Below are 17,650 nucleotides of genomic sequence, written 5' to 3' on the forward strand. Positions count from 1 at the left end.
ATCTTATTTAATCCATGTATTGGCTATGTGAGTCAGGGTGGTGCAATGCCATAGACAAATGATGTAACCTCAGGGTGAGTGTTCAATGCATAGTATGAAATGATAGGGAAAAGGATTGCTATCTGCATGTCTAGTTCCCTGTTATTACACCTCAGCTCTTCCTCACTAGTCCTGCAACACTATTGAGAAGCCTTAAGTATATATATACACATATACATATATAAATACAAGAACATACATATATCTGCTTATAAGGAATATATACATATATACATGTATATATGCATATATAGAGAAGTGGGAAGGAAATAGGAAGTAAGTGCTTTGTTCAGTACAGGGAACAGATGCAAAGGTGTCAGCTGAGGAAAACACTTGGTATTTAGGATGTCAAGGTAGGGGTAGATGGACTTGAACTTAGGGTTGGTCAGAGGCTAAGTAAATGAGGGTGTAGAAGGAGAAGAACAATAGCACAAGATGTTTGGGTGTCATAAAGAATTTGTTAGTGTTGACATTAGAGGTTATAGATGATGAATAGTCTCACGGGGATGATAGGAACAGTGGTGGATAAGATAGCAAAGGCTTAAATGGCAGAGATGGTAGGGATGTGAACTTTATTCTCTAGGCACTGGATACTTTCAGAGAACTCAGGTAAAAGAAACAACTTGGAAAATAGGCATTTATTTCATAAATAACAAGAGTGTCCCAGGAAGCCACGGGCTATGATAGACTATAGTGACAAGCACATGGTACACTTCATCCATTTTATTTTTAAAATTCCATGTAAATGTCTCAAGTGATACTCATATGTTGTTCTGTGGCGTTTTTACATGGATTTTATGCAGCAAAGTCAAAAGAAGTTCTTATTCTTTGTGTTAAAATCTAATATTCTCTGCTTTGCTAATCAGTATGAAATTCTCACCATCATGACACATATTTCAGTGAGGATATGCTGTCAATATTATTAGCACAGCCACCCATCCCTGTTCAGGTGACTCGTGTGGCTGATGCGGCTTGTTTCTTCCAGGCATGTAATGGCTGCATCATATCAGTTGGCGGCCAGATTCCAAACAACTTGGCGGTCCCGCTGTACAAGAATGGTGTCAAGATCATGGGTACAAGCCCTCTGCAGATCGACAGGGCTGAGGATCGCTCCATCTTCTCAGCTGTCTTAGATGAGCTAAAGGTGGCCCAGGCTCCATGGAAAGCTGTGAACACTTTGGTAAGGAAAGGAACAAGTGTTTCATCTTAATGTCCTCTTTTGAAGAGTCCTAACTTGAATGTTAACTACTAGAGAAGCTAACTAGAGGGCAGGTGGAATGCACACCATGCTTAGTAAATTTACTCTAAAGTAGCTGTGTTTGATGATTGCACTTAAATGCTGATTATAAATAGACAGCAGTATTCTCATTAAGATTCAGACAATGAAAAGAAGTTCAAACTATTTTTGAACTAGATTTGATATGTAGAATGAGAAACTAGGAATTTTATGTATCTCGGTGTCCAATTTACATTTTAATGGAGTCTTTTGAGAGGAGGAATAAAAAGAGTTAGGTTATCCCTTGATCTAATGATACCAGTCTGCATTTTTATTGCGTATTTTAAACTATTCATACCCTTTGTGTTGTTCTTTTTTCCACCTATTAATTAGAATGAAGCACTGGAATTTGCAAACTCTGTGGGCTACCCCTGCTTACTGAGACCTTCCTATGTTTTGAGGTAATATATATTGTTTTCCAAAACAATGTTTCAAAAACTAGGAGAGACAGAAACATGTGCTGCATGCTAAGAATACAAGGCTTTAGTGGGTAGGAATTTGTTGATCCAGACACAATCTCTGAAGCAACACAGAAAGCTTGAGTATAAATGTTCACTCTTCCAGCTTAAATTTTCTTCCAGGAGTGGTAACAACGTCATCTAGAAGTATCATAGCTAAAGGCATTTCCTGGCCAAACTAAAGACAGATAGTTTTACATAGACAATATTAAAACACAATCTGGGACATCTCTTGGCATCATCTATTTTTTTTTTTTTGATAGTCAGAAACAACAGCTTCTTTTCGACTCTCATCATTATCTTTTGATATTGTCTTTGTTTTGAATTTTGGGGTTTTTGAGATCAGATTTTCGTAATTGATGAAGGATGATGGTGAAGAATGTGGGCATTGGGGAGGCTTTATAGTTAACGTTGAAACTAAGTTCTATCATCAAAGGAGAAGTTGTGAATTATAGTCCCTTCAGATGTTACCACATGTAAGGAACCACTTCACTGAACAGGGGATAATAAGAGAAACACAATTTGCTGTGCACAATTTGCAAGTGTGAATAGGATTTGAGATGGGATTCTTTAAAATAATGAAAAGAAGAGGAAATGCGTCCTTTCATTGAAATGACATTTTGTGTAAACCAGTCTAATAATACTACTTTGAAGAATTAATGTAAATCAATTTAAACAACAGGCATGTGTTTAAAGAGGGTTGGAAGAAAAAGTCTTTGAATATTGTAAGTTATATTTATCTTCCACTTTCCTATACCCTGAATCTTCAGGGTCACCGCTTTAGCCACTGTCTCACAAGCCAATAAAGCAATGGCTTTGTGCAGAACTTTATAGTAATTTGAAAAGGTAAAGAAAATGTTACTTTTTTAAAAAAAGAGGGAAGTAATTTTTTTTTTGCTTACTTAAGTTCTCCTCATTTCCAACTTTCCATTGCATTGCCAAAGTGCCAAGATTCAGAGTAAATCTATTTAAGAGCACTTTCACTTAGGTATTTAGAAGGAAGGATACAGTTGAATACATCTTAGTCACATATGTTGTATCTTATTGGCACATGTTACTGAAGAATCGGTTCTATTGCTACAGAGAAATAGTGACCTGCTTTGCATAGTGCCAGTGGGTTAAGATTAGCTGTTGACAATGAATACTGAAGAAACAGGGTGAGAGGAATTATGGTCTGGGCTGAACCCCGTTAACCATCAAGAACAACTATCTAGAACCCAGAAAATACTGATGCTGTGAATCAGACAGCATAATCATGGGGCTATGGCAATTGCTGGGAGCATCAGGGATTTTGGGGGTCCCACCCTTAAGTTCTTAGACTTTTTGCTTTGATTTAATGACCTTGTGATTACATGGAATTAAAACGCAGCTTAGACAAAAAGATACCTTTCTTCTGTATTGGAACTAGAGATTGCCTGGTACTGTTCAATCAAACGTAGTATACCTTATTTCTGAATTGGTAAAGGATACTCACCTACTTTCCCCTTCACCCTTTCCAGTGGGTCTGCCATGAACGTGGTATTCTCTGAGGATGAGATGAAAAGGTTTCTTGAGGAGGCCACTCGAGTCTCTCAGGTAGTGTCCCATTTCTTTGCAACAATCTTGTTTTGTATCCCGTAACTTGTTTTCTATGAAGGTTTTGTTTTCTCATGAAGTTGTTGGGGTAAAGGTTCCCCTTTGTCTGTGTACTAGTTTCTTACACATGAGAATGAAAACCTAAAAAGGAAAAAGAAAAATGTCTTTAAGTGATGGCTGGATTCTTAGTGTTGGTGGAATAAGCAGAAGACCTGGGCATCTTTCATCATCACATTAATTTGTTTGGAGACTCTGGGAGTGTAAAAGGATGAGCGCCCACGCTGGATGCTTAATAAGTATCTTGTCCTTTTCGTGAGCTCCATGCTGGTCAAGTTATTCCAGGGGCTCCCAGCCTCCAGGAAGAGCCAGCCATGTTTATAACTATCAGGTGAAAGCTTTCTTTGCTTTTAATCCTCACACCTGGGGATTGGCCTTAATCAACCACACAACTTTATTAGTAAGTCACCTTGTTCACCTATTGATTTCTGTTTCCATCCTGCTACACCGCATTTGCGAGTTAATAAAAATGTTTATGATTTTGAAGTGACTTAAGACACCCTTCCTAACTGCCCCAAGCTTTCACTTCCTCCTTTGGTGTTACCTTGGTGTGATCCATTTAAGATTTACCCAGCAGGGTTATTGATTTGCAGACCTCGCACTGTGGAGGATGAAAGTAATGTTTTCCTTTAAAAAGCTTTCAAAGGCTACTTGGGATTTTTTTTTTTTTAAAAAGAACAATTCAGAGGAGAGTTTGATGTTAGGTAAGTGGAGTTTGAAGGGAGCTGAAGAATGGAGTCTGAGGCATTTCAGAGTGGGAAAACAAGCATGGATTGTTCTGAACACATGAACCCTGGTCCCTTTCCTCCATGACAGCTGTTCTTCAAGGATGCTTGGTCATAAAGAAGGTGGAGAAGGAGAATGAGCAAGAAGAGACTGATAACTCTAAAGAAAGGAAATTAGTGGGGTTAGAATTCACATTGGTAGGAAAGTCAGTTACTGAAGTACATCTCCTTAACGAATCAGTGAACTAACTTATATATTATGATTTCTGCCCAAGATCCTGTTGTGTTCTTCTTTTGAGAGGCCAGTAACTATACCCTACATTTGCGGGATGGGATAAGGTTGTCTTTATTTCAGCCTCAGAGGACTTCCACTTAGTAAAAGGCTTACTTTTTCTTTTCTGTTAGGATGTCAGCTGACACACCACTACAGTTTTGTAAGGGAGATGTCCTAATAGAACTTGATAGCTCAAGTCTCTTCATCATGCTACAGTAGAACCCATGATACTCAATTGAACATATTCACAGTAAAATTAGTGCTGCTAATTGTTCCTTTGTCTGCTCATTCGTGTATATTATCTAAAAGCTATTGAGTTTGGTTTCCAGCACCCACGTTGGAAAGCTGCAGAAGGGTCCATCACTTCTGGTCTCCACAGGCATAACCATTATCTGTACATATGTACAAACAGACCCACATACATACACACATGATTAAAATAAATTTTAAAGGAAGAGAATGAGTAGACAGAGACATGAATACTGACTTGGAAATTAATAGCTTCACCTTTAAAGTAAAGCTTTGGAAATGGAGGGAATGACTAATGAGTAAGGACAGAAGACAGGAGCAGCTAAGTTGGACACCCAGTGGATACCAGTTATCTAGGGCTCAGTGAAAAATACAGAAAGATGAGGAGCCTTGGGAAAAAAGCATGAAAACATATCTTTAAATTTTAATTCTATTTACAGTGTTCAAGGATATCTGTTAAACCTAACACATGCCTAAAATGATGAATTTTAGCATAGTAGCCAGAAGGGCTTAGAGAAATCTTCCAGAAGGTAGTACCTGGCCTAGGCTTTGAAGGAGAGCTATTGTATAAAAGACTACGTTGAAGAGAAAAGATGAAGGACACACAAGGAAGATAGTTATGAAGTCAGGTAAATGTAACAGTGGCTTAGATTGCAGAAGCCCATAGCATAGGGAAAGAGGAACAGGGAATGGCAAGATCACCAGTCTTCCTCTTCATTTAGTGCCGAGGAAGCAGTGTCGGTCTGGGTAGGCCTGAGCACCTCAACATTGTCCTAGGACAACTGAGTACAGGAAGCAATTCAAGACCTATAAGCAGTCTGCAACACTGCCAAAAGATGCACGTGTAAGGTTAATAGAGAAATAGATTTGACTTCCAGTTGCCAGCTTCATACTCTAAAAACAGGATAAGGCTTATCAATTCCAGACAAAGGATTTTGTATTCAAACAAAACAACAACAAAATCAACAAAAACCTCACAACTGAATGTCATTACTCTCCTCTAAGCTTGTTCGGATGTCTTACACATTTCCTTCAGATTTTTGAGGAAGAAGCTGTGACACTTGCACAAACAAATAAGAGAATCAGATGCAATCATCACCTCTAGGTACAAAATACACAGAGGTGTCTCGATGATTCTGACGGAAGGCCAGGAAGTTGTATTTGTCTCATCCTTAGCCTTCTCTTTCCTTAAACTGGATTGGAAGCCAATATTTGGCATTTCAGAACTTATTTTCTGTTTTCTGGGCCCCCAGAGTTGTAGAAAAACACTTGCTCTTACTGTAAGCAGAACATGACTTTATTCTTACAAAAACAGACTGGCTAATGAGCTCCTGTTGTACGTTCAGCCTTACATTTTCTGCAAGCACTGCCTTGTTATTTAGGCTGCACAGCTATCTGATATTACACACGGAATTTCTGCTCAGGTTCCAGCTTCTGTTTTTTTTTTTTTTGTCCGCAGGAACACCCGGTGGTGCTGACCAAGTTTGTGGAGGGGGCCCGGGAAGTAGAGATGGACGCTGTTGGCAAAGAAGGACGGGTATGTGCTAGCGCTTTCTCTCACTTCTCCTGCCTTTGTCTTTCCACCAGTTTTTATCTGTGGCAACCCTGAAGTGGTCACAGGTTAGGATCCACAGCTTCTAAAAATCATGTCTGATCGTAATGGGGAAGCTGTGCAATCAAAACTCCAGACACTATCACAAACATCCCCCCCCCCCAAACTCCGCTTCCCTAATAACAACCAACAAAACAAACAAAAACAACACAAAACCCTGAAGGCCAACTCTCAAAGTCTCTGAAGATTGAGTTGACTTCTCATGGGTATCGTATTCCTTGCCTTTCGGACTGTCAGCCTTTCTCTTTGATGATGTTCAGTATCAATTACCAAACCCCACTCCTCCTTCTTGAATAGATCTTTCGTTCTCATTTTCCTTTGTCTGTGGCTTTCCTTTTATGTTTTAGCGAGTGTTATAAAAACACCCAAACACTTTGCTTTCTAAGATTTCTAATTGAGCCTCTGATTTTTCTTCTCTTGTTTCCCACTATCTCCTCTCCTTTTCATTGGATTAATAAAGGCAACAGAACAGAATTCTGTAGGCTGAATAATATAGTCATATTAGCTTTCTATATCACATCTGAAATGGCTACAACACTGAAAGCCTCTGACTTCAAGGAGAATGGAAACGGAAGTGTGTTTCACTCAAATTTGCTGGCTGTCTTAATGAAGCAGAAGGCATGGCATTTTATTTGCCTCAAGGATAGAGTTAAAAATTGGCCTTCATCTTTTGTTTTGAAAATGTTTCAAAACACTACTAAATATGTCAAATCTATTTTTTCCCCAAGCAGATTAGCACTGCAGAGTAGAGTTTTCCTATTTTCTTTTAAAATCATGACAGTTTCTCCTAGCCACAGAATCTCATAATGCTGACTTGAAGCATTCAGAGATAATATTTCCAGTCTCCTGTCTTCAGGGACAGGAATTTTTTTTTTCTAAAACATATTCAGAGGGTGCTCATCTGATTATTTTAAGTTGCTGACAAAGAGTACAAATCACTTTAAGATTACATATGGTTTTTTTTTTTTGCATTTTTATTCATGTTTGGGATGGATCTTAGGACCTGGCAGATGCTAAGCAAGTGTTCTATCCTGGAGCTATACCCTCATACCTGTTAGATTATAGATTAGAGTCTTCTTTCAGGTTGGGAAAGAGTCTCTCACATGCTCTCTATCTTGAGATAATCTTTTTCTTCCTAGAACTCTCATTCCCCATCTCCTGTTTTAGATAATAAAATAAGTCCCACCTTTAGTATTTGAAGCAGGGATAGAGAGTAGGAGGAATGCAATTGTTCGTCTATGGAAGTGGAGAGTGGGGGCTGTCCTGGAAAGTGTGCTTGTTCGCATACTGTGCTTCTTCTAGAGCCCATACTGGCTTGTTGGATTGGTTTTGGTCTGGGTTTTTGTAATGTGGACTTTTCTTTGTTTTTACCGACATACCCTTGGATATTGTTCCAGAATCTGTCTTTTGGAATTGTTTCATGTAACTCTCACAATTTTAAACTTCATTCCCAGAAATGGGCATACCACTCATATTTATTTATCTTAATGCCACTGAGTTCAGTGGGATGACTGCTCTTGTTTTTCCTATACACTCACAACTGTTAGGCTACATATTGGAATCTTTTTTTCTGGTTGGAAAAGAACATCACACACATATAACATACACATACAGGCACATACACACACACACACACACACACACACACACACACACACACACACACACCCATGTTCATCCATGCATTCCCACACCTACACTCATACACATAAATATGTGCTGTCACATATAGACTTACACACACAAGCATGCACAAACATGAATGAACTTCATAAGCATTCTGTGTTTTACAAATCTTCTGCAAAGATAAGCGCCACTGTTATTCCCTTTTCGATAGAAACCCATGCCATGCTGCCCTGTCTGGGTCCCAGAGCTCAAAACTGACATCAGAAGAATAGAAACTCTACACTATTATGCAATTTACAAATTCAATGACTAAACACCTTTATGTGTTTTCCATTAGTCTCATGCAGCCATGAAACTCTCCTCCCCATAACTAAACCTCATAAGTTTCTGAGCAACATATCTTATTAACCTATGGCTTCAAGTTATTGAGATTTTAAGCTGCAGAATCTGACAGGCAAGAGTTTGAGTTTCTTTCAACCTCATGAACTTGACACACACGTGGTTATTCCTTATGAAGAAGGCCTTTGCTTCTTTCAAGGAGAACAAGAGTATTTTCTTGCCTCTCAAACTTCACTGTAAAGATCTCTGCACCAAATCTTCAATCTTTCTCTCTACAACAGGGTTTGTGTGGTGTGTGGTGTGCCTTGCCATTCATATCACTAGATAGTCACCTCTCCTGTCTTCTTCCCCTGGGCCTAAAAGATAAAGCTGTTCTCACTGTAATTTCCTGTCCTAACCTTATTAGTCAGTATGAGTTTACTTATTTTTTCTACTGGTTCCACCCTTGCCAATTGGGGAAAGAGGAAAATACCAGTCTTTTTGTCCCTCTCTGCTCCCCATAGAGGTTATTTGTCACTATACATTGAGGCCTGGCCAGTGGTGAAGCTTTTTTCTGCTCTTAACAGGAGTTTAGCAGAGTAGCTCAGTAATGATGTCAGAACTGGCCGAACATCACAGGGAGGGGGATGGAGTAGTGCTCAGAAGTAGGTGTCTCACAAAACATTTTTAAAACTCTCTTCTTTTGGCAGGTCATCTCCCATGCCATCTCTGAACATGTTGAAGATGCAGGTGTCCACTCAGGAGATGCCACCCTGATGCTACCTACACAGACCATCAGCCAAGGAGCCATTGAAAAGGTCATCATTTAGAAATGAGGGCAGAAAGGAAGCAGTAAAAGAAAAAAAAACACCACTGAAAGCAACAGAAGAATCCTTTAGTTTTAAAAAAGTGTTTTTGCAAGGCGTGCTCCAGGCTAAATTTAATGAGGGACTTTCTTGCCCTTAACCAGCTGAGTGTTGTAGTGATGATCTTTTTCACTGTGCTTAGAGCCTGTTTGATTGTGTGCTAGTTTAACCTTTAGTGGACATCCAGATCATCCAGGTGACTTGCTTAAACACTTGACTCCACCCTAAATCTCTGATGCTATAAATCTAGAAACTTCTCTGAATTTTCCTTTGCACCAAGGTCTCCTAGAGTTATAATCACCACTGGTCTGGGGATCACATCTAGAGACAATACCACAGGTGATTCTGATAGCTGAGACTGACTTATTAAGAGCAATAAAAAGTGGTGCTTTTGAAGAGTGGTGAGCAGCCACTCGGGAAACTTTGGAACCTGAGCACTCTCTCTTCACTCTGAGCCCCACTTGAAGCCAGCACTTTCTGATATAACTCTTGACCTCTCTTTGAGAGCAGTTCCTTTAAAGATATGACTGCTTCAGCACCCAGTATGCATGACAAGTTATACACATGTAGATCCTGTCATCCTAAGTCAGAGAACTTAAGGGAGATCAAGTTGAATTGCCCTTTATAGAGAGCTTCTTTTTTAAAGCCCCACTATAAGAATTTGGGCTGGCCTGTACATTTGCTTTGAGTATATTTTGAAGGCCTTTGCTCTAGAATATGGAGGTAATAGAATGCTTCGTAATAACAATAGCATAGGAGTTTAAGGAAGTCTTTAGATTTAAAATATGATTCAATCTTTCATGTTAGGGTGAATAAGCACAAACCTGAGATTTTCCCAAGTCTTTCTGAGTAGACATAGCATAAGCTGGGCTTCCTTCCATATACAGTTACATTGCTGACCCACTCCTGTATCTGTAATGAGTGGAAACTTCTTACTTCCTGTCATCATTGCCAATCTTGGCATGAGAAACTTCACTTTCTTGCTAGGTAGAGGGTCTTCAACCTGTGACATATACACATGTAAGGACTCCCTGCAGGCAAACACTATTTCTTTTGAACATAATATCTATCCTCGTAGAGTTCAGGGTAACAGAAGAGCAACAGAAATCTCCCTGGCTGCTTGCAGGACCATGTATTTAGAGAGCCTGCCCTTCTCAGCAGGTAGGTCATTAGATTGATGTATAGTTTGAACTGCAGTTTCCGTTCTTGGAGGAAGTAGAAAGGAAAGATTTAATTTAGCTTCCTCTGGAAGAAAAGAGTATGTGATTGCAAGAGGAGGACAAATGCCCTTGTAAAATATTTGTGTCTTGACCCATTACCCACTATTGCTACTAACTATTATTATTAATGGGAATGTAGATCACTACAAAAGGACATAAAGGCCATCTAGACACAGTTCTGCATCTCTTTAAGTCTCTACTATGCTCTCAATCACTGTGTCATTGTCCTTTCTCACAGGTGAAGGATGCCACACGAAAGATTGCAAAAGCCTTTGCCATCTCTGGGCCATTCAATGTCCAGTTTCTTGTCAAAGGAAATGATGTCTTGGTAAGAAATACTAATGTTCTTGGAGGACTTTGCCATCTTGTTAGGTTATGTTGGTCATGTTGGGCTGTGCTTCACCTTGCTGATCTTTGTGACCCTGTCAGTGGCTCCTCTCTGAGAGGAATGTTACGTAGTGCACAATGTCTCTCCTATTTGAAGTTAAGAGCTCTTAGTGGCACTGAGATGTCACTCACACTCACAGCTTTGTAAAGTATTTGATGTTCTGAAAGAGCACCACATCCCACCTACAGTGAAGTACATACGGATGCATGCATCTCTTACAGTGAACAGCACATGTATTTATACATTCCTTCATTGAAGTTTGACTTGCTTCCGACCCAGAGAAAAAAGTTGTTTTATAAGCCATCTTGAAAGACAAAATATAATTTTGGACCAATTAGATGGTTTCTAATTGTTTTATTTTATTCAAATGATTAGTAACAAATACCTTTTCACTATTTTTCATGGAGTCAAGGGGTGATTGCAGTGATGAATGGGGCATAATCTCCACCTTCAGATACTGTGTAACTTAGAGACGACTGGGAGGAAAAGTGTACTAGCTTTAGTAGCTGCTGGAGGAGAGTGTAAATGTCTTTAGAGTTGAAAAGGAAGATAATATTATATATATATATATATATACATACACACACACACATACACACACACACACACACACACACACACATACATATATATATAGCATATATTTGAATATTATATCTTATATGGAGAAATAATAAAAGGTTTCAAGAAAGATTTAATATTGTGATTGAAAGTTTATAGACTAACCCAAATTTTGGTAAGTTGAAGGTAGATAGGGTATTCTACATGGTTATAAGATCATCTACAACAGTGAATAACTAGCACTTTGGGGAGATCCTAATTCATCAATCTTTATGCTTAGAGAATAGAATCTTGGAAAGTCAGACTTGGGCCTCTAAAGTGGTTTAAGAGAAGAGAGATACATGTTGAGGTGCAAGTCTTTGACTAGCTAGGCTTGAATATGAAGTCAGCAGGATTCTAGTAATGTTTCAGTTAGGAGTGTCACATTATCCAAACTCTGCATTAAATGAAATGCATCAGAAATATGTAGGGATTGAACCAGGAAATGTGATGGAAAAGAGCCACAGTTCAAAGATAATGACCCCAAAGAAGGGAATTAGTCAAAAAATGTAAGCAGTGGAGATAAAGGGGATGGGGTTAGAGGAGTGACCTGGAAATAGAAGGAAGCCAAGGGACAAAGTGAATATTTAGATGGTTGTTACTGTCGCTCATTACCTTCTTCCTTTTGAACTTATGTCCTTAGGTGATTGAGTGCAATCTGAGAGCATCAAGATCCTTCCCCTTTGTCTCCAAGACTCTTGGGGTGGACTTCATTGACGTGGCTACAAAGGTGATGATCGGGGAGAGCATTGATGAGAAGCGACTTCCCACGCTGGAGCAGCCCATCATTCCCTCTGACTATGTTGCCATTAAGGTAACATCTTGCAATGTGTGTCATTTTATAAGCAGAAATGAAATTTTATAAGCAGAAACTGCCTGTGGATTTTTTGCACTCAGAGAAACATTGACAACCATCAAGCTAACCTAACCTCAATATTAGCTAGCCAGGTAGATTGTATCCCATAATTCTGCACCTGACACATGTTGGTGCTGGTTTAGTTAGCAAATCGAAATTTTAGGCAGTCTTGTTTAGGACAAGGCTGAACTGTGAACAGTCTCTCGGTATTCATGAGTCTCGGTGTTGGTTAATTCTTACCCCCTGGGCTGCCTTTTTCTAGTTTGTACTTTCTTCAGTGAAACAGATTCTCCCTTTTGGAAAATTGAAATGACAGTTTGCAGTGGCGCTCTGAAGGTGACAGAATTAAAATTATATTTTAATAATACTTTAGTCATAAAGCCACTATATTCCTCGAGATACATTGTAGTCATAATTATGAATGCTTTGATGGACAGATATGAGCAGTTATGAAATAGACAAATACATTTGAATCTCTTAGATAAATCACACGCAGTGAAATTGACTAATATTTTGAAATATAGTTAATTTATGTGACATTGATATATTTTGGATGTCTTTAAAGCAGTGGTTCTCAACCTGTGGGTTGTGATCTCTTGGGATATGTGTTAAATACCCTTTTCACAGGGTTCTCATATCAAATACCCAGAAAATCAGGTATTTATATTGTGATTCATAGCCATAGCAAAATTATAGTTGTGAAGTAGCAATAGAGCTGGAGAGATGGATCAGCGGGTAAGAGCACTGACTGTTCTTCCGAAGGTCCTGAGTTCAAATCCCAGCAACCACATGGTGGCTTACAACCATCAATAATGACATTTGACACCCTCTACTGGTGTGTCTGAAGACAGCTACAGTGTACTTACATATAAACAATAAATAAATAAATAAATCTTTAAAAAAATGAAGTAGCAATAAAGATAACTTTGTGGTTGGGGGTCACCACAACATGAGGAACTATATTAAAGAGTCACAGCATTAAGAAGGTTGAGAACCATTGCTTTAAAAAGATTCTGTTCTTATATATACTAGTAGCTCCAGCCATGATTCTGTTTCTGCCGAGACTCCAACTTCTGAATTTAGTTGTATTTGTCTAAGTTGTTTCTAAGATTCAAAATTATAAAGTTAATGAGTTAGAATTCTTTGGATTATGTGGTGTGTTGAGATAGGATCTTATTTTTTCATTGTTAAGGCACGTACTACACATGAATTTTAAGTTTAAGATCAGAAGGTATTAGTCGACAAAAATATCTTTTCACTATAAACTTAAATTATTTTATTAATAAACATAGAAAATATGCTTATTTTTATAAATTGATATACATACATAAGAATATGTCATAATTCCAACTAAGGGTCACATTTCAAAATGCACTGATTTTCACATCTTCATAGTTTTCAGTGTGTATAAACATGATTTTTTCAAGGTCTTTATATGTTGTCAATTTTAGAAGACCTAGTGTGGCTGACAGGAAAGTAGCAGAAGAAGAAAGCTGGAAGATAGGAGCATATAATAACTTTATTAAGATCATCCAATAAAATTACCCCAAGCTCATTTTCCCACAACTTAGAAAGTGTGGCTATCAACAGAAGGATCGTCTAGACCAGATAAACAGGCAAATGTTAAGAAATAAGAACTCAAGTCCTTAGGAGCCACACTGATAAAATAATTGAAAAGGAAGTACTTCAGTGTTCTTGCTTGTATTGTATGAAAAAAGACGGAAAAAAATGTTTCCAAGTGAATGTTTTTCAAAGCTTTTAAGAGGTATCAACAGCACTGTAATGTCTCAGAAGTCCGCTCACAGACAGCCATGTCTGGCAAGGTGGCTTGCTGCAAGTTCAAATGAATGAAATAAGGAGAGGAATGTTCCAAGAGCCTATCAAGGAAAATGTGTTTGAACTCTGTGTTTGGGAGACTCATGCCCAGTAGATGTTGTTTGAAATAGTTCCAATACGAATATATGCAGGCCAGATTAGCAGTACTGGTCTAGACTGGTCACAGGGCATCTGTTTACAGAGACCGTTTGTGATTACTTCACCCAACTTTTGGGCAAGGAATACAAACATCTTCTTGGAACAGAATTTTAAAGCTATTTTTCAAGTCAGATTTTTTAGCCAAAGAGAGTTTATTTTTCTGCTCATGTACCCTGGCCCTAATGAATCCCGTGGGAGGTGATTTCTTTCATCCCTTTATCTCACGGTGTTTTTCTTCCCTATTGCGTCTAACAGGCTCCAATGTTTTCCTGGCCCCGACTGAGAGATGCTGACCCTATTCTGAGATGTGAGATGGCTTCTACTGGAGAGGTAAATAGCTAATGATCCATTAGCACTTTTGTTAAGTTGACTTGGAAATCTATGTGTCTGTGATCTGAATATGGTCATCATGTAAGGAAAGTTATCAGTGGCAAGAGAAACATAAACTTCACAAGCTTTCACCTTCCCTGGAGAACTCAAAGGAATAGGAAGTTTGAATTAAAGGGAAGTCTTCTACCTTTTGTAACAAGTTGACATTTTTACATGTGAACCTGGGAATTGAGAATACATGTGTACTTAATTCATTTCCACATTACCCACTGTAAACAACAGTCATGGGTTTCTCTAGACATCTGAGTATATCCTGTGTCATTCTTTTTAAAGTTCTCACATACTTCTGTAGCGACAGAACCTCTGGCTTGCTATGATTGAAGCAGAACAGCACATCTTTACTAGAAATGTGTAAAATGACATCATTAAAAGGTCATAGATGTGAATTGTGGAAATTGTGAACATGAAATATTCCAGCCCACCTTTAAGATGAATCCCTGCTTCAATCTCTTGAGGCTGGTCTAAAAACTATAATGGGACTGGCCACTGGGTGTCCCTCTTCTCTTGTGTTGGGATTGCATCAGGTGAAGGTTTCTTTAAGAATGTGAAATGTGTTATGCCATAGAGAGCTGTCAGATTCTAGAAAGTTCGCTACATGTCAGTGTCAGGACATTTTATGAATCACCTAGCCCTTGACAGACATACTGGCTCCCACCTTCAGATTCTCATCTGTCCTCACTGGAGTGGCAACACCAGGCTGTGAAACCTCATGGTCTCTCTTCATATTAAGGAGAGAATGTAAATAGGAGAATATTTAATTGCAAGGAATGCCAGATGTTTTCTATGGTTGCTTGGTTACAAGCACGAGCTTTGTTGAGAAGCCAAGTGGGACCACAAGATAGGCAGTGAGGGATGAGAGACTGTGGTGATATAGTTACATTCTTAGAAAGTGGCTCTTGATCCTTTTGCCATGTCTTTTAATTCAGCTGGAAAACAGGCCTAGCTGTGAGCTATGGGTCTTACATTATTCCCAGACAAATGATGCTGTTTCAGGTTCACTCTGATCCCATGATTCTGTTCTCAGTGGATGCAGAGGCAGAACATGGAGAGGTTTCTTTCTTTTCTCCTTCTCTGGTGTGGCCTGATTGTTTTCAGGGTTTATGTCCTCTCTGTTTCATTCAATGAGGATAATGTGAACCACTTAGAAGCTGTTCCTATGTGTTGTCTCCTTTCTAAACCATAAAAATAATTTTTCTAATATTAAAGTCATAATTCCAAGTGTCATCAAGTATGATATTTTAAATTCTGTTTCATAACTGAATACAGAATAATAAGTCCAGTTTAGAAATCTCAGCTATGCTTCAAAGACACTTTTATAGTGTTTAAGTGGCTTGTTGTATAGTGGCATAAGCACCCACCATCTTATCTAATTAAGGGGCATTTTATTTTACAGGGATAAAGTGAGGATGTAGTCCCAATCTTCACAGGGCTATTTGACTTTGCTGGGACACCTGTTTTGGGTACTTGCACTTCTGATCAGACTACAGGGTTCCTTTCAGTGGAAGTGAGACTCATTAACTTCCACTGACATTGCTCGAGTTGATTGGCCAGCATATGACTGATTAAAATGTTCACTGTGGAGTGAAAAAGCAGGCATGTACTTGTGGTCAGCTGAAGGTTACACTCATGAGAACTTTCCTTGCCCTGCAAGAGAGAGTCATTTGCTTAAAGAATGAATTCAGCCGTCAGCATTATTTACTATAATAGGGACTCTGAATGTGTGCCAGATGATATGTGCAGAATTGACTCCCATCATGTTAAAATACACCACTTGTCCTCTAGTTATGGTGGCCGTTTGACTTGTAATTACAGTGTACAGAAGCTACCCCAGGGAAATCTCGACAGACCCTGCCCATTTGTGTTAGCTTGGCATCTTTTCCTTCTTTACATATGGCTTGGGTCTCCAGGATGCGTTGCAGGATATTTTGGTTCCATTTATAAAAAGTGATTAAAAAAAAAGAAGAAGAAACTCTTTTGGGATTTTCATGTACTTACTGCATTTCTTAGGCAGCTTTCTCCTAAGGTGTCTGAGATAAGTTTACACCAGTGGGTCAGTAGTTTGGCCTTCTTATCATTTTTTTTATCCTAAATTCATATACTGCTGCCTTGTACACATGACATATTTGGTTATTTAAACACCAACTCACATTAATATTTGTGATTTCACCACATTACACACCAGAAGCTGTGATCTGTATCCAAATAACTTGCAGTGCAATCCGGTATGTTGTTCCACTGAGTGTTGTTGAATTGAGAAGGAGTTGCTTATTCATTCATTATGCTTAATTAAAAACATAAGATACATCTGTCCTGGCCAGCCATTCAGTCCTTGGATGCAGATTACTTGGTCTTTGGGAAATACTAATAAAATCTAGAGAGTTTATCAGTACATTGCTTTTCAATTGCTTTTCAATTGCTTTTCTTTGTCTTTTCTCTTTCTCTCTCCTTTGCAAGTGTGTTAGATTGTTCTTCTCTTTCCTTCTCTTATTTTATTTTTTAAATTTAATCCTAAACAGGTGGCGTGCTTCGGCGAGGGCATTCATACCGCCTTCCTAAAGGCCATGCTGTCTACAGGGTTTAAGATACCTCAGAAGGGCATTCTGATTGGAATCCAGGTGAGTGGTGTGTGTCTGTGCTCATTCTTGGGTAGCACACCGATAGTGGCTGGGATGCTAATCTGTCACAGAAGTGAGGGGGATAGGTTACATTCCTTGGAAAAATGGTAACTTATAGAATGGACACTGGTTCTTATTTTGGCATTCTCCTGCTGCAACAGCAAATAGAAATGTAAACTAAGGAACTGAAAGAAAAAAAGTCTCCAGTGAAGGAGTATGTGCTGAGGAAGGGGCTATGCTAGAAAAGCAATGGCCCCTTGTTCCTTGATTAGGCCTTCTCTCTGTATTTTGTCTCATTTTTATTCATTTATTTGGAGTGTTCTACAGTAGTATTTGATCAAACTCATCCTTTGCCCCCTCTCCATCCAGGTCCACTCCTCCTTTCTTACCTCCCCATCTTTGTGTTCTTTATCTTTCTAAACTTCCTAATTATAGTTTGTGCTGTCCATATACTCTTGGATGTAGGGTCTTCAATGAGGGTGGGCAGTCCAATAGGGACTACATTCTTCAAGCAAATTAGTGTACCCTATCC

The 17,650-nt window shown here is 38.8% G+C and overlaps 1 protein-coding gene across 2 annotated transcripts in view; it reads left to right on the forward strand.

Moving 5' to 3' along the window:
- The window catches only part of Cps1 (carbamoyl-phosphate synthetase 1), a 108,842-nt gene that overhangs the window by 81,058 nt on the left and 10,134 nt on the right, over nucleotides 1-17,650 (forward strand). For both annotated transcript variants that reach the window (XM_011238500.1, NM_001080809.2), the window contains 9 exons: nucleotides 1,025-1,219; nucleotides 1,649-1,716; nucleotides 3,273-3,348; nucleotides 6,113-6,190; nucleotides 8,920-9,027; nucleotides 10,534-10,623; nucleotides 11,927-12,097; nucleotides 14,369-14,443; nucleotides 17,020-17,118. In XM_011238500.1, coding sequence (XP_011236802.1) covers nucleotides 1,025-1,219; nucleotides 1,649-1,716; nucleotides 3,273-3,348; nucleotides 6,113-6,190; nucleotides 8,920-9,027; nucleotides 10,534-10,623; nucleotides 11,927-12,097; nucleotides 14,369-14,443; nucleotides 17,020-17,118 — 960 coding nt within the window. The remainder of the gene's footprint in view (nucleotides 1-1,024; nucleotides 1,220-1,648; nucleotides 1,717-3,272; nucleotides 3,349-6,112; nucleotides 6,191-8,919; nucleotides 9,028-10,533; nucleotides 10,624-11,926; nucleotides 12,098-14,368; nucleotides 14,444-17,019; nucleotides 17,119-17,650) is intronic.

The sequence above is a fragment of the Mus musculus genome, chromosome 1 (assembly GCF_000001635.26).
Source record: "Mus musculus strain C57BL/6J chromosome 1, GRCm38.p6 C57BL/6J".
Classification (NCBI taxonomy): Eukaryota; Metazoa; Chordata; class Mammalia; order Rodentia; family Muridae; genus Mus; species Mus musculus.